This window comes from Bos taurus, chromosome 4, assembly GCF_002263795.3.
Source record: "Bos taurus isolate L1 Dominette 01449 registration number 42190680 breed Hereford chromosome 4, ARS-UCD2.0, whole genome shotgun sequence".
Taxonomy (NCBI): Eukaryota; Metazoa; Chordata; class Mammalia; order Artiodactyla; family Bovidae; genus Bos; species Bos taurus.
Window position 1 is genome coordinate 71130437 of NC_037331.1, and position 17337 is coordinate 71147773.

General features: G+C 48.4%; 1 protein-coding gene across 2 annotated transcripts in view; it reads left to right on the forward strand.

The window, feature by feature from the left end:
- Positions 1 to 17337, forward strand: part of GSDME (gasdermin E) — a 104831-nt gene that overhangs the window by 41907 nt on the left and 45587 nt on the right. For both annotated transcript variants that reach the window (XM_024990908.2, NM_001193112.1), the window contains exons 4-6: positions 8314 to 8485; positions 10271 to 10391; positions 16674 to 16838. In XM_024990908.2, the coding sequence (XP_024846676.1) occupies positions 8314 to 8485; positions 10271 to 10391; positions 16674 to 16838 (458 nt within the window). The remainder of the gene's footprint in view (positions 1 to 8313; positions 8486 to 10270; positions 10392 to 16673; positions 16839 to 17337) is intronic.

Sequence of the window (17337 nt, forward strand, 5' to 3'; positions counted from 1 at the left end):
TGGTGCCCACAGGAACAAACCAGACACAGTGGAAGGGCCAGCCCTCCTCCCCTTCTCTCTCTGGACAGACTCTGCACAGACTCCACCTGGGAAAGGACTGTCCCCCTGGGGGTTAAGCAGGCCATGGAAGTGACAGAGTCACGTTCCTTTCAGGGTTTGAGGAGGTGGCTGCTGAAATAAACTCTAGTCATGGCCTTGGTGGGATCGTTTTGCCAGGTCTATAGACTGGAGGAGGCTGACTATCGAAAGAGAAGCTGACTTTGCTGCTTGATGAAATGTCAGGAGAGCAAAGCCAAGTTTACAAGCAATGTGCATGGACCTGATGTCCATAGCCTTTCTAATTTTTCTGCTATACAACTGGTTGGCGAACACGCACTTCTCCTTTTAACTGCGGCGTTAGCCAATAAATCAAAACCCTTTGGGAGAAATACTTAAATTGCTGAAGCCTTAATCATCAGGATGTAACTAGGTTCCTGTGGGTTAGTAATTCTTGCTTAATACTCTTGCAGTAGCAGGCCTGCCACCATCTTGGGGCTCTGCACGATGTCCCAATCTCTGTTCCTAGAGAGATGGTAGAACTAACCCCCACAGTCTTGCACAGTCTCTTCAGAGTGCCTTTGCCTTTAGCCTCTTGCATCAGTCTTTAGAGCTACATAGTGGAAAGAGCACTGGTCTGATAGTCAGAAGATGTGTGCCATGGGATTCAAGCCAGTCTGTAACCTCTGAAGGGTCCCAGGCCTGTGCAAACTTTGCCAATCAGTCGTGGTTCTGTTGCTTCTCACTGCTTCCTGGCTTAAGGATTCTAAGACTCAGTCTCAGCCTTAGAATCCTTTCCTGGTGGGTAGACAGCATCAGAGGCAGTATTCAAGATGAAACTGGTTTCCTACCTCAGAACTAGCCGTCCCCTGGGGCCCTTGTAGTTTCACATTCTCCCAGAAGACTGGATCAGAGCCGATTGTGTCTACTCTCTTATGACATACTCTACTTTTTGGAGCAGCTTATCAGAGCTCTGTTTGAAGCCCTGTTCCTCTAGGACATATTACAAAGGAGGGTTGTGGCAACAAGGACGCCTTGGTCTTGCTCACTGAGAATCCCCAGCATTTAGCCCAGACACAATAGGACCCAGTTATCTGTGGAGTTACAAGAATGAGTTTGGGGGTGACGAGTCTGCTCAGAAAGCATGCCCTCCCCTTGTCTCCACGGGAGGGGGTCCTGGGGGCTGCATTATGCTTTAGGAAAGAAAACCGCTTCCCTCCTTCTTTTGGATATTGTTAGAGTCTTAAAAGTCTTCTCTGGGTTTCTTCTCTGTGGGTTGCATCTGGTTTTCAAAGCCTGAGAAGTAGAGAGAATGGGAATGAGCGCTTCAGCCTGCAGAGGAGGCGGCTTCACGAGGGCTGGGCCTGGGGAGCTGTCAGGTGCCGTAGGAGCGGAGCCTGTGTTCCTGCGGCCTCCTCTGGCCCACAGCCGCTCCCCAGCAGCCTCGCTGGGCTGGAGCCACACTTTTTACTCCTCTTCCCTCCTTGTCCCCCACCTCCAGCAGCTCCTGCCTGGTCTCCCCCCTACCCCACCCCTAGAATTACTGGCTTGTATCCATGTAGCTGTTTTCTTAGTTGCTTGGAGGGTCTGCTCCCCAGCCTGAAGGCTTACCTGAAAACTCTGGGCATATTTCTGGCCAGCTGGTGGGGGGGAACTTGACTTGGCTTCCCCATCATTATTGGAGGGAAAGAAATATTTTCAGATAAGTACAGCGTGGGTCACTACAGGTGGCCTCTTACAGCCCTCACTTGACAGATGTGCAAACAGGCTCAGGGATGAGAGGCAGTGGCCCAGTGAGGAGACAGAAAGCTGGGCCCATTGCGGGCTGGCTGTAGGTGCTGGCATTGCACGGAGCTGTGGGCACACAGAGGAGGGTGATCTCACAGGAGAATGGCGGGGGGCAGTGGGTCTGTGGGGTCAGGAAGGGGTGCTCTTCTCTCCCCGGCTTAGTGTGGACTCCTTTGTCTTACCTCCAGACCTGTTCCTTTGGGTCCAGCCCTTTGATGTTGACCATACTACTGCCTCCATGGCCCCCTGTTCTAGCACCAACTTGCCATCTGCAACCTTGGGCGGTCCTTAAAAATGTGTGACGAGGCCGAAGAGCATCAAGCTGCCTATTTTCTTGTGGGAAACCTTCTGCTCCATTTCTCCGGCTGTGGCATTGACCCCTGGCTGGACTGGGGAGTGAGTTTTATTCCAACCCTGCCCTCTGGGATTTATGTGATAAATTATTCATTTCTCCACCAACTGGATAGGTAGCATAATGCTAATGACAAGTTTTTGAATAATTGATATGTTCCTATGATTTAAATGCTAAAGGTCAAAACTTAGAAGGTGAAACCCCCCGACCCCTGATCTCCCGGCCATCTAGCTCCCTTGTGTCTCTCTCTAAAGAGCTTCTGTCCGTGTTGTTCAGTGGTTCTTAATAGAACCCAGGAGAGATGGAACAATAGGGATGACCCCAGGAAGGATTTCCTAAGAGCAGCCATCAGAAGATGGGATCAGAAAAGAGAGGCTGGCAGGGATACTTGGTTTCCCAGAGGACTTGGGTATGGTCCCTCCTTCCACTCCTCAGCTACTGGTCTAACCAGACAGGCAAGATACTGATGTGTAGACATGGACATACAAGAGATAAAGGTCAAATTCCCGGTATAGCCTTCAGGAATGCTCACCCAGAGAAGGGAGCCTGCATTGGTGGGGCTCCTGTGGATGGTGGGGCCTTGTGAAAGACCAGCCTGGGTCTTTCAACTGTGACTTTGGTTACTATCTGCTACCTCTCTGGGCCTCCTTGTTCTTCATCTATGAAACCTTGCTCTAGGATTTTAAACTTTTTGTTCTTTGAACTTTAGTAATCTGAAGATACCCGTGGATCTCTTTAAATGCATACAGGACATGGCTGAGCACACACACACACGCACATAAAGTAAATGAATTACATGGAAATACTGCTAGCTTCCGCACTTGGTGGGTCAAGGTGAGTCCCATCACACAAGGACTCCTGCTCCAAGAGGGCTGGGACCAGGCTCCTATGAGCTATTCTGTGTCTGGGCCCTGGAGGACCAGTGGAGATGGGGCAGAATTCACTCCAGAAGTTGCTTTGTGAAGACTCCTGTATGAACAGTCTACTGCCTCTGATAATTAGCTTCCCCTCTGTCTACACCAGCCTCCTCTCTTAATTGAGAATGAACTGGTTTGTCCAGTGTTTGGTTTCCAAAAGGTGGCAGCACCATCCTGGGAAACAGAATCCCAGTGACCTGGGTGGGAAGTGTCTGCCTGTCCGCTGAGCAGCTCTCAGCCGGCCTGCCAGAGGACGTGCCCTGTGACACTCTCCTCCCCAGTCACCCAGATCTCAGCCTGGGAGGTGCACACTGTCTTTGGTCAGGCTCTGTCCCCTGTCCCATGGTGAGGTCACCCCTCAGGTATTCTGAGGGCAGGAAACCTCCCAGGTGCTTGGCTGGTCCCCACAAGCATCTCAGGACTGCTGTTCTCAGACGCGTAAGGAAGTTACGTTTAAGGAAATGTGACCTTTCCCCCTCCTCTTTCTGGTGTTTGAGGTGGGGGTTCTGGAGGGAGGTGGGCATTTTAAGCAATGGAGTCTTGGGGGTCTAGGCTGAGGTTTAGGAAATGGCAACCCACTCCAGTATTTTTGCCTGGAAAATCCTATGGAAAGAAGAGCCTGGTGGGCTACAGTCTTCGGGGTTGCAAGAGTTGGATACGACTTAGTGACTAAACCACCACGTATATGTATGTGTTTATTTTTGACTACATCGAGTCGTCATTGCTGCCCGGGGACTTTCTCTGCTTGCAGTCTGTGGCAGTATGTGGGCTTCTCATTGCGGTGGCCTCTCCTGTTGCAGAGCTCAGGCTCAACACTTGTGGTGCACAGGCTTAGTTGCCCTGTGTCATGTGGGATCTTCCCAGACTAGGGATCGAACCTATGTCTATGCAGTACATTGGCAGGTGTATTCTTAACCACTGGACTACCAGGGAAGTCCCAGAGGTTTTTCTTTTCAAACAATTGAACATTGGTTAAGGCAATATCAAGCACTCTAGTGGATCCGTTTAGACCACGAAGCACTGCAGTGATTTTCAACCCACCAGAATCACTTCAGGTGCCCCAAGGCAGCCTTCAGCTGTTCCTCTGCTGTTATTTCTGGGCTTGTGGGTGGGAGTAGCTGCTTCTGATGTACTGCTCATCAAATGGGGAGGAGCCAGTACCTGAGCTATAATTGAGGGAGTTGCTTTTCAAGAATTGGCTAGAATAGGAGATGCTGTGCAACAGAAGGAGGTCAGCAAAGCCTGGTTCAAATGTACATCCTGCTGGTGAATATGCTGGCCCTCATCTTCCAATCTGTGTCCATAGGCCTCACACAGTCTACAGGAAGAATCATCGCTACACATCATTCTCTAAGCCACACTGCTTATCCTCCAGTTCCTCCATCTTCCTGTTTTCTCTCTTCCCACAGATGCATACCTACTCATACATTTGCATGTTCATTAAGGCAGATACACAAAGATGAAAAAAACACCCCACGTTTTATTTATTCATTTATTCCAAAACTATGTACTGTGCCCTTGGCGTGCACAACCCCTATTTCCATGAGTTTAAGAATTCTATGGACAGGGGAGCCAGTGGGGCTACAGTCCATGGGGCTACAAAGTGTCAGACAAGACTGAGTGACTAACACTTTCACGGTCTTCAGCCTCTGGGCCACAGGCCAGGATCTCCTGCCAGATACAGGCATTAGATTGGAAATAAAGTGCTCGGTAAATGTAATGTGCTTTAATTTTCTGGAAACTATCTCCCCCCACCCCCAGTCCATGGAAAAACTGTCTTCCATGAAATCGGTCCCTGGTCCAAGAAAGGTTGGGGACTACTGGTCTAGAGGGAGGAGACAGGCAATGAACAGATAAACGAAGGACCCGGAAGAGTGTCATGTGGAAGTGTGCTCTTGAGAGTATGTGAATGTCATGTCCACATGCTAGCGTGTCACAGTGTGAGCGGGTGTCGCTCTGTACAGGGTGAGCGAGGAACACTGGCCTGCCTGAGAAGTGACTTGTGTCAGATGTGGGGACCCTGGGGACATTGTGTCAAGGCCTCAGGGCAGGCCTTGACCTGTTGTGTTTAAGGCGCAGAGAGACAGCAGGAAGGTGGGGTCCCCAGAGGCAGGGGTCAGAGCTAAAGGTCTCATTGCCTGGGGGAAGGATTTGAGATGAGATGTGTCCACTGGAGGTTCTAAGGGCATGACAGATGTGAAAAAGCACCTGAGACCCAATTGACTGCCTATCATTCCCATCAAGTGCACACCCTGGGGCTTTGTTCTGGGGGCCTCGGTTAGGGGGATATACAGGATGGTGGCTGGAGCCGGCCAGCATTCGGGAGGCATTTGACTGTCTGCTTGGCACATGCTGACTGCTCACCATGTGGCCTCTTGAGTAAACCCTACAGCGATCATAGCAAGAGACAGCATCACCATCAGTGTATCCACAAGGATAACAAGGTGAGGGGTGGAGCCATTCGCTCCCAGTCACCTAGCTGGAGGGGCAGAGCTGGGATTGGAGCCCCCGCCAGGCAGGTTCCCCTCTATCTGCCTTCCTGGAAATGGAGCCCTGCGCAGCCTTTTTGTCGTTGTTGATTTATCTTTATTACTTACTTAATATGTGTGAAACATTGTTATAATTTGCATTTCTTTGACCACTACCGAGATTGAACAGTTTTCCCCGTGTCTTTATTATTATTTTTATTTCTTTACAGTGTTGTACATGCATGTATGCTAAGATGCTTCAGTTGTGTCTGGCTCTTTGCGACCCTGTGGACTTCTCTGTCCTTGGGATTTCCCAGGCAAGAATACTGGAGTGGGTTGCCATTTCCTACTCCAGGGGATCTTCCTGACCCAGGGATCAAACCCACGTCTCTTGAGACTCCTGCATTGGCAGGCGGGTTCTTTACCACTAGTGCCACCTGGGAAGCCCATGTGCAACCAAGTGAATTGACTGTATCTACATGCGTATCTGTGAAGTGCCCCTCCTTCTTGGCTCCACCGCCTACCCCCACCCCCCGTCCCACCCATCTAAGTCACCTGAGAACACCTCAGCTCACAGAGCTAGCTCAGAGATAACAGGTCTCCACTAGCTATCTGTTTACACGTGGCAGTCATATAAGTCAATCTCATTCTCCCAATTCAACCCACCCCCAGCCCATGCTCTTTTCTTTGTATCTCTATTCCTGCCCTGCAGATAGGTTCATTTGTACTGTTTTATAGATTCCCTGTCCATGGGATTTTCCAGGCAAGAATACTGGAGTGGGTTGCCATTTTCTTCTCCAGGGGATCTTCCTGACTCAGGGATCGAGCCCAGGTCTCCTGCATTTGGAGGCAGATTCTTTACCATCTGAGCCACCAGGGAAGCCCCTAGATTCCACATATATACATTAATATATGATAGTTGTTTTTTTCTTTCTGACTTACCTCACTCTGTATGACAGACTCTGGGCCCATCCACGTCTCTATAAATGACCCAATTCTGTTCTTTTATATGGCTGAGTAATATTCCATTGTATATATGTGCCACATTTTTATCCATTCATCTGTCGATGGACATGTCTTTACTTTTTTAAATTGTGATAAAATATAACATAAATTTTATCATTTTAACCATTTTTAGGTGCATAGTTCAGTGGTTTAAGTACCTTCACACTGTCATGCAGTCATCACCACTATCCATTTCTAGAACTTTCTCATCACCCTACATAAAAACTCTGTAGCCATCAAACAAGAACCCCTGTCCCCCATTCTCTCTTCCCCAGCCCCTGATAACCTTAAATCTACTTTCTGTGGCTGAGAATTTGCCTGATCTAAATATTTCATATGTGTAAAATCATCCAGTATTTCTCCCTTTGTACCTGGCTTCTTTCATTCAGCATAACGTCTTCAAGGTTCGTTCGTGTTGTAGCACGTCAGCTTCGTTCCTTTCTGTGGTTGAATAATGTCCCATTGTATGCATGGACCACATTGGTGTATCCGTTCATCTGTTGATGGATATGGGTTGTTTCCAGCCCAGGCAGCCTTTTTCATGGAGACAGGATCTTTCCAGCTGCTTGCCTCCATTCTGGGGATGCTTTCTGAAGCCTGGAGAAGCTGCATCTGCCTGGGGGGTGGGACGACAGCCACTGCCTGGATTGGCGATGGGGCCAAGCTTTTGAAGGTAACTCACCTTGGACTGTTTAAAAAGCACAGGGTGAACACTGTAATTGTTCTTGTGCTGCCACTAACTCCAATCTGGTTTTTTTCCTGTCCACCCATAGACTCATAGCATTGAACAGGACTTCCAGAGTGGGCATTACATCATTTGCTTCTAATCAGCACATTATCTTCTGTAGATGGGAATTGACCTTGTTCTTGAAATTCCCCAGAGTAGCCACCTGGGAGCCCCAGGTCTCTGCTGGGAAACCTGGGTGGGCCACACCTTACTGGGCTCAGTTCTCCATCTGTAAAGTGATGTAAAATCCCTTCTGCATGCATGTGCAGTCTCTTCAGTTGTGTCTGACTCTTGTGACCTCATGGACTGTGGCCCACTAGGCTCCTGGAGAATCCATGGGATTCTTCAGGCAAGAATACTGGAGTGGGTTACCATTTACTCCTCCAGGGGATCTTCCTGACCCAGGGATCAAACCCACGTCTCCTCTGCCCTGTGCATTGGCAGGCAGATTCTTTACTACTGAACTAACTGAGAAGCCCTTCTAAAATCCCTTCTAAGAGATTACATATCCTTCCTGGACAGACAGATGAAAAAATACTTTTAAAATTAAAATCCAAGTTTCCCCTTGCGATTCATTCCTCAAGCCTGTCCCCGTCTCTTCTGTGGGAAGCGCTGGTCAGCATCCCCCACCTCAGTCACCCTGTGTTTATTGCCCATGCCTGGGATGGTCCCTTGGCCTCTGCTTAAATGACAGAGTGGAGTTCCCAGGGTGTGAGCAGATGGATTGCAGCTCCTGTACCTGTTGGGTGTCTTTCTTTTTCTGTGACAGTCAGCATGGCTGTTTGACAGGAACCCCCGTCCCTGTGGTGCCAGCCTTTCTCTGGAGGCCTGGCAGCTCTGAGGTGGCCTCAGGAGACTTTGGTTTCTGCCTCTCTGGATGAGCTGGCCCCCTCTAAGCACAAGGAAATAACGGATGCTGGCTGTCACCTGTTTGCTCCTCACCCGCCAGCTGTGCAAGAAGTGATAGTTCACGCTGCATCCACCTCCCCAAGGCCACTCACGGGCCTTTTCTTTTTTCAGAACAATCAACCTGAAGAACCCGGTACTGCAGCAGGTGCTGGAGAGAAAGAACGCGGTCCTGTGTGTCCTGACGCAGAAGATCGTGACGACGCAGAAGTGCGTGATATCTGAGCATGTCCAGATCGAGGAGACGTGTGGTGGCATGGTGGGGATCCAGACCAGGACTGTGCAGGTGCGTGCCTGGCCCAGGGGGGCGCCGGGCCCTCTGGGAGTGGGGTCTCCATTCATCAGGACTCTTGTAGGGAGTTCACAGAAATCCAACTCAAATTGGTTTAAACAAGAAAGAACTGATTGGCTCCTGTAACTGAAACATTTGGAGTGATCGAGGAGACTTCCCTGGTGGCTCAGATGGTGAAGCATCTGCCTACAATGTGGGAGACCTGGGTTTGATCCCTGGGTCAGGAAGATCCCCTGGAGAAGGAAATAGCAACCCACTCCAGTACTCTTGCCTGGAAAATCCCATGGACGGAGGAGCCTGGTAGGCTGCAGTCCATGGGGTTGCAGAGTCGGACATGACTGAGCGACTTGTCTTCACTACTTTATTCAGTCACTGCTGGATCCAGGACTTGAGAAGCTGGTGAGCTGCCTTCTCTGAAGGTGGATTGCCTCTCATATAAGCTCGTGGGGTGGCAGCTCCTGGCTTTCATCCCACCTCATCCCTAGTGGAAGGAGTGCTTCCGGGCAGGCAGGCACTGGACCATCTTGGGCTGTGCCCATTCCTGAAGCAAACCCAAGGCCAGGGCAATGGGATGCTTAGATTGGCATACCGGGGTGAATCAGGTGCATTCCCCCTTCAAAAAATGGATCAAATGAACACCGGCCAGGCCAATGCACAGATAACTCCTAGAGCCCCTAAGAATCAAAGGTCTCAGAAATGACGATTTCAAGATTAGCTGCCTTAAATCCCCGGTGGATTGAGTTAGGAAAGGTAAAGATCAGCACATGTGTCTTTAATATACATAAACAGATGTTTCTGGATTAAGTTACAGTCCTATCAAGCTGATCCCTGAGCTTCAGTGGAACTGAACAGGAGGCTCTAACCCCAAACTGCCTCCCCTCCATAGTGCCTAATATTCTGGTCTTAGAAGTTTACTTCTTGGGGTAACTTTCAAATTATACCAGAGGACCCAGTAATGTAATATTTAGAAGGAGGTGGAGATTCAGATCTGGAGCTGGACTCTCCCTGGGCTGGGCAGGCTGGACAGAGTGATGAGGTCTGATGGGAGCTGGCTTTAGCTGGCCCTGCCAGTATTTCTGTCCACAGTGAACCCCACCAAAGGCTTGGAGCCTGCTGGGGTGTCTGGAGGTTGGTAGTTATCACACTCTGACCAGGATCAAGTCGCTATAAAGGCCTCTGATCTCCAGCATCTGAGCCACTTCTCATCCTCCCCAGGCCATAGTGGGCAAGAGTCAGATTTGTGACGGGGTCTGGAGAGAGCTTTGCTGCTGACTCGGCATTTCCTGGCCATCCTTCTCTCCTTGTGCCCCTTCCTTCCAGCCTCTCCCCAGTTTTATCTGATGGCACAGTGTGTCACATACCTGGTCTGGGAGGATGTGCTCAGGGGATCTTGCTCTCAGCTAGGTTCTCCTAGTCAGACTCTTACCATTGATGATTTTCTTAGGATTTCAAAGTTGTTTCCATAATCTTCCATGAGGGAAATGGGAAGTTGACTTATCTTCTTTACTCAGCATCATAGACCTAACTTTACTATCTCCTAAACTCTGGATTCTTGCCTTTGTGCTACAGGTTGGCCACTGACTTTAGAATATGTGTAGGACATCATGAGGCCGACAAGGATTAAATCCTGACCCCTGCTGGCTGGTTCTCCTTTCCCCCCAGTTCTGTGGGCAGTTTCCCAGCACTTCTTGGGCACAGGGCCGAGGCTGGTTACATGGGAGGCAGGAGAAGCCTAGGGGAGCCTGAGCGCACAGGTGGGAGCATGCACCCTTCCTGCAGGTGTCGGCGATGGAGGATGGGAACATCATCAAGGACACCAACGTGGTGCTGGAGATCCCAGCTCCCACCACCATTGCCTATGGCGTCATCGAGCTGTACGTGAGGGCAGACGGCCAGTTCGGTGAGTATGCCTCAGCTCGGGGCTCTGGAGGTGGGTTGAGTCATTGAGGAGGGACACCCCATTTTACCCTGAGGCTCATCTTGTAGAGGATTCCCTGCTGCTCTGGGGATGAGAGGAAAGAGGTATCAGAAGAGTTGGGGGATGTCCCACGGCAAGTGAGATGGCCGGCCGTGGTCCGAGGGTGTTGGTGCAGATGTCCGCATGGGGCGTGTGTTTCACATACAGGGCACAGCCCGAGTGCCATGGGGTCCTGTGAGGTCTCAGGCAGCTAGCTGAAGCCTGCTGAGCTTCGGCTTCCTGTGTCTGGGAGAGGAAAGACATTCCCCACAGGGCTGCCGTGGAGAGCAAGTTAGATGAGGCGTGTGAAGTGCCTGGAACACTGGTGGCTTATTAAGTACTCACCTTGGCTATTATAATACTGTCATCATCCTAATTATCTTACCTCCCTTCCCCCAGCATGAAGCCCAAAAAGCTGCATTTGACCTTTCTGTCTGATCACCAGTGTGTTCAAAGCTGGAAGTTCACTGCGTCACTTGAAGAAAATAAGGCTTTAGTAGCTGGTGTGACTGATGCTCTTAGGTGCTCAGGGCTCTTCCCTTAACACTCTTTCCAAGAGGTTGTGGGAGGCCAAGAAAACTGACTGCTTCTTGAGGACAGAAATGAATATATGTAACATCATAAATAATTAACTTTTTAAGGTATGGTCATATTATTGTGGCTTTGTTTACGAAGAGTCGTCTTAGTTTTTAGAGATTTACAGTGCCCTCCTCACAGGTGAAAAGAAACTGTGTGGTTTGCTTCAGACATGGTGGTGGGGAGCGTGGTGTGAGTGTGAGGGTGGAGACGAGGGAGGCGGCCACAGCTGCTCAGTGTCTGTGCGGAGGCTCGCTGCACGACTCTCGCCGTCCTTGTGCACTTTCAGTTTTCCATGGTGATAGCGCTGTAAGGGTGTGCTCGGATGGGCCACGCACACCCACGGCTGCCTCCTGCCCTCCTGGGTTGTTTTCTATCAGGTGGGGGACCAGGCCAGGGATGAGGGGTTCTTCTGGGACTCAAGCTTCTGCCCTCACTCGGCCACTTGCAGAATCATGGTTCAGCTTCCATGGGCTCTCAGATCGCTGACTGTCCTGATGGGACGGTAGACAAGTGGACACATGAGGGGCATGGGGCACTGTCACTGAGCCTCCCTCTTTCTTTCACACATGGAGCATTCTGTGTTTCAGGGAGGTGACGAAAAGTGAAGCTGCCAGTTGTAGGAAGCTGGTCCAGGCGTTGGTCAGGGATGCACAGGATACCAGGAATACCAAGAATTGTGATCAACATCCTTTAGGTCCATGGTTCCAAAATTGTGTCATTCCAGACGTGATTATTATTCTGTTCTTTCTTTTTGAAAGACTCTGTCCACTGAACACACTGCCTCATTAGATTAAGTTCTCCCTTCGACTTTTGTTATAGGGCTTCCCTTATAGCTCAGTTGGAGAAGGCAATTGCACCCCACTCTAGTACTCTTGCCTGGAAAATCCATGGACAGAGGAGCCTGGTAGGCCGCAGTCCATGGGGTTGCTAAGAGTCGGACACGACTGAGCGACTTCCCTTTCACTTTTCACTTTCATGCATTGGAGAAGGAAATGGCAACCCACTCCAGTGTTCTTGCCTGGAGAATCCCAGGGACGGGGGAGCCTGGTGGGCTGCCATCTATGGGGTCGCACAGAGTCAGACATGACTGAAGTGACTTAGCAGCAGCAGCAGCAGCAACAGCAGCATAGCTCAGTTGGTAAAGAATCCGCCTGCAATGCAGGAGACCCTGGTTCGATCCCTGGGTTGGGAATATCCCCTGGAGAAGAGAAAGGCTACCCACTCTAGTATTCTGGCCTGGAGAATTCCATGGACTCTATAGTCCACGGGGTCGCAGAGTTGGACAGGACTGAGCGACTTTCACTTTCACTTTTCGGCTTTTGTTACCAGCGTGTGATATGCTGTGTCACCACAGGGGCCCACAGGGGCTTGTGTGACTCCAGCCCTGGCCGCTGAGGCCTTGGTTGTCCCGTGCAGATGGACTGGTGGTGGGGGTGTCACTTTTGTCAGGCCTTTTGGAAACTTGGCCTTCAAGGAGGATATGCCCATGAGGGTTCTGAGAACCCTTTGGTTTGGGGACCAACGGGAGCCCCTCCCTGTTTCCCTGAGGAGGTGTCCGCGCTGTTGGTGGCCGCCCAACAGAGGGGTTTGGAAAGACAGTTTGCCTGGGGAAGCTCTCCTGTTTGGATTTCCATTTCAAGCCTTTCATTTTGGCTTGCTTCCTCTGTCTTGAAAATAAACTCCTCTTTGTGCTGCTGAGCAGAGGTGCCCTGGGGAGTTCTCGGGTTCCTTAGGCTCACTTCTCATACCCCGGCCTTCTCCCGCCGCCTGCCCTGCCTATGCAGTGTGTTGGTCAGGCTCTTGTTCTGTGCAACTCACTGATTTTTAAGCCGGTTCTGCTTCTTTTTCCCATCTGTGTTTTTTGTTGCTCTTCCTGCACAACATTCTAATCTGGTTTCATAAACACCCCTGCAGGCGCTGGTCTGACTAAGAGGCTGTCTGATCTCTCCTCCTACCTTCAGGGTGTGAGTACATTTGACAACCGTCCTGTCTTTTGAAACTTTGCCAGGAGGTTACTTCCTCTGTGTCCCTTGGGGGAGATATCAGTGAGCCTGTCTTTGCCAAGGGGTTCCTTCAGCCATGACCCCTCTCTTTGCCAACAGCTCCCCTCTTATGTGGACATTCAGAAATATCATGTTCTCGTCTTGAATTTTAGTCCTTGCTTTGTAGAATTAAGCGTTTACCAATGTCCTTTCAGCACAAACTATTTTTTTTTTTAAACTTATCTTGTATTAGGGTATAGCCAGTTAACAATGTTGTGATAGTTTCAGGTGGACAGCAAAGGGACACAGACATACATGTGTATGTATCCATTCTCCCCCAAACTTTCTTCCCACCCAGCCTGCCACATAATATTGAGCAAAGTTCTCTGTGCTATATAGTAGGTCCTTGTTGGTTATGCATTTTAAATACAGCAGTGTCAGCATGAACTTACCGGGCACCTGTGGACGAGAACCTGTGCATTCCACCCTCCTGGGTCTGTGCACTTCTCTGCAGGTCCGGAGGCTGGTATCAACACCCCCCGCCCTGTTCCCATCATAGGCCTTTACTGGCTCCCCCGCTTCGAATCTTCCCCAGTTTAGCAGTGTAGCTAATGTGATTATTTAAAAATGCATGTCTGCTCATTTCTCTCACCTGCTTGAATGCCCTTCTGAGGCTCCCTTTGTCCTCAGATAAAGTCTGCACTCCTAGGCACGTTGTGTCCAGCCTTCCTGCTCATCTCTGGCACCTGCAAAGTTAACCCACCATCTGGGAACTCTCCACTCTTGCTTGCTGTGAGCCTTTGTTTGGAGAGTGCTCCCTTCTTCTTGGCCCAGCTAATTCCTACCAGGCTTCAGGGGGCTACTTAGTCACTGCTTCATATAAGAAGTTCTTTCTTCATCCACTGGTTCTTTCTCTGCACCTGCCAGTCTGGCTTCAGTGACCCCCCTCCACCTTTTCCACTTGTATCTTAGTCATTGTCAAAGCCTAGGTTGTAGCCCTTTTGCATCTCTGGCTCCGTGCAACATGTCTGATGCTGCAGAGTGAAGGAGTTGGTACTGCCCGCAGAGGAGCTGTGCATGTGTACAGGAAGAGCACTGCTGGGGCTGTGGACTCCCAAAATACAGTTGGCCCCACAGGGCTCTGGGCAGCATTTGAGGCTGTGTTAATGGTCGTGGTCCTTGTTCTTCGGGAGCATGACCTGGGGGTTCACACTAACCCACCTTGGTGCCTGGTGTAGCGGGTGGAGTCAGCCGGGGCATCCTGGATGCCCAGGAGTGTGGGTAGGTTGAGTGAGTAAGTGAAAGCTTGTTTCATTTGTCTTTTGACAACTGTCCTGTCTTATGGATGTTATTAGTGCCCACACCAATTCAAAATGTGTTAATACCCGCACCTTCCACATGTTATGCAAGTACTAGCTCAGCCACATCCTCATTCCATAGCCTGTACACAGATTATTAAATAGAAGCATAAAAAGAAGGCGCATTCTTTTTTAAAAAATGTTTTATTGAAGTGCAGTTGGTTTACAATGTGGTGTTAGTTTCAGGTGCCTTCTAACAAGCAGATTCCTGCCCCCTTCCATGATCTACTGACACCTACTCTCCCTGAGAATATGATTTTTTTAAAAACATTTTTCCCTCTGTGTTTATGTGTATATGTATTCATTTTAAATTTTTATTGGAGTGTAGTTGATTTACCATGTTTCAGGTATACCACAAAGTGATTCAATTATACATAAATCCATTCTTTTTTTAGATTCTTTTCCCGTATGTGTCATTACAGAGTATTGAGTGGAGTTCCCTGTGCTATATAGTAGGTTCTTATTAGTTACCTGTTTTATATATAGTAATCACTATATGTTAATCCCAACCTTCTGGTTTATCCCCTCCCACTGTTTTCTTCCTTGTTAACCATAAAATTGTTTTCTCTATCCGTAGCTCTATTTATGTTTTGTAAATAAGTTCATTTGTACCATTTTAACAGATTTTACATATAAGCAGTTACCATATATGTCCTTTCTCTGTCTGACTTCACTCAGTATGACAATCTCTAGGTCCATTCATGCTGCTGCAAATGGCATTATTTTATTTTTAATGCCTGAGAAGCACTCCGTTGTACATATGTACCACATCTTTTTCTGTTCCTGTGGATGGACATTTAGGTTGCTTCCATGTCTTGACTATTGTAAATAGTGTGAGCGTGCCTATATCTGTTTGAATTATGGATTTCTCCTGCTATGTTCCCAGGAGTGGGGACTGCTGGATCATATGGTAGTTTTATTTTTATTTTTTAAGGAACCTCTATAGTGGTTGTACCAATTTACATTCCCACCAACAGTGTAGAAGGGTTCCCTTTTCTCCACACACTCCTCTGCATTTATTATTTGTAGATTTTTTGATGATGACTATTCGGACCAGTGTGAGGTGATATCTCATTATAGTTTTGATTTGCATCTCTAATAATCAGTGATGGTGAACATCTTTTATGTGCCTTCTGGCCATCTGTATGTCTTCTTTGGATAAATGTCTATTTAGATCTCCTGCCTATTTTTTGATTGTGTCATTCTGTTTTTGTTATTACTGAGCTGCGTTGAGCTGTCTGTGTTTTGGAGATTCTTTGTTGACGACTTCATTTGCAAATATTTTCTCCCATCCTGAGGGTTGTCTTTTCATTTTGTTTATGATTTTCTTCGTGCAAAAGCTTTTAAGATTAATTGGGTCTCATTTGTTGTTTTTATTTTCATTACTCTAAGAGGTGGGTCAGAAGGAGAATCCTCATTAAGTTCACACACTGTTTTTGCTTAGCAAGAACACACCGTTACATTTTTACCTACAACTTAGTTACCCTAGTTGGGCTCTCAAATGTGAAAGTATTTAAGGAGCATTTCTTTTTATTATTTTAAAAAACTTTTTATTTTGGGAAGTTACACACATGTTCAGAAGTACAGATAATAATATACTGAACCCTATGTACCTACCATCCAGCTTCATTAACTTGGACAATTCATGTTTCATCTATAAGCTCCCCACCTTCCTCCATCCCTACTCAAATTGTTTTGAAGCAAATCATAGGCATTATATATTTTTGTTTATAAATATGGAAACATCCCTAAAAGATAAGGCTTTTAAAAAGACTTATTTTCCTTCCTATGGATTCATGTAGAATATATTCTTTTGTGTCTGGATTTTCCCACTCTATATGTTTCATTCATATAATTGCAGTAAAAACTTTACTACTTGTTAATGAAGAAAAATTGACTCTCCAAGAGCCATGTAACCACTTGTGCACCTAAATATATTGTCAATAATTCTGTAATATCAGTTCAGTCAGATCAGATTTATCAATCAAATTCAAATTTCCTCACTTATATATCGTGGGTTGTTTGTTGGGAGTTGGTTTGTTCCACTCAGGCTAAGGAAATACTTCTGATGATTGGAAGATTGCTTCCTGCCTGTTCAGAGAGCCTTATGTTAGGAACGACCATTTCTCTGGCATTTGTAGGAAGTGGCTGAACTTTGGTCAAACAGCTTTACGTGTGCGAAGTGGATTTATGGGGAAGAGGGTGGATGTGCCTCCCTGCCCTCTTGACTTAGGTAAAGCTGGGACTGGGATGTGCCAGTGAGGCTGACCCTTCTGCCTGGCTTGTCCTTTTCTCCTCCATTACAGAATTCTGCCTCCTACAAGGGAAGCATGGTGGCTTTGAGCAGGAAAGGAGAAGCAACTCTGTCTTGCTGGACCCCCTGCCCTTCCGAGAGTTTGTGTTCTGGGACATGCCAGATGCCGGACAAGGGCTGCCTGCCCAGGATAAGCCACTGAGTGTTTTAAAACAAGGTACTGTCACAGGATGGGGCATGGTGAGCTGACGGGCAGTTGACTGCTCTGCCCCCAGGAAGTGGTGTGCCCTTCAGGAGGGCTGATTCCCCAGAGATTCATGGAAACCATCTGAGAACAGAGAAGATGGTGCCTGAGTCAGTTCTGGTTCTCAGCAGGACCCACCTTGATCAGATCTTAGGGAACCTCTGGTCTTGGATGGTCTGTTTTAAGGAAGTGGTGGGAGGCTGAGGAGGGCAGGAGTCGGGGCCTGGCATTTTCTTTCATTTGAACCATGGCAGTCTTGCTGACTACCAAGAAGAACTAGTCAGCAGTGAGGAGAGAGAACCCAAGTTTTGCATCTGTTTCATTTATTCCAGGCTTTATTGCCAAGATAAGCAATGCTTTGTCAGCACTGCAAAATAAAATGCTCTCTTGGAGGCCCATATCCACGTGGCATGAAGCTGTATGGTGCCCAGGCATCCAGCGACGAGGAAGGCAGGACGTGTGATGTGCCTGC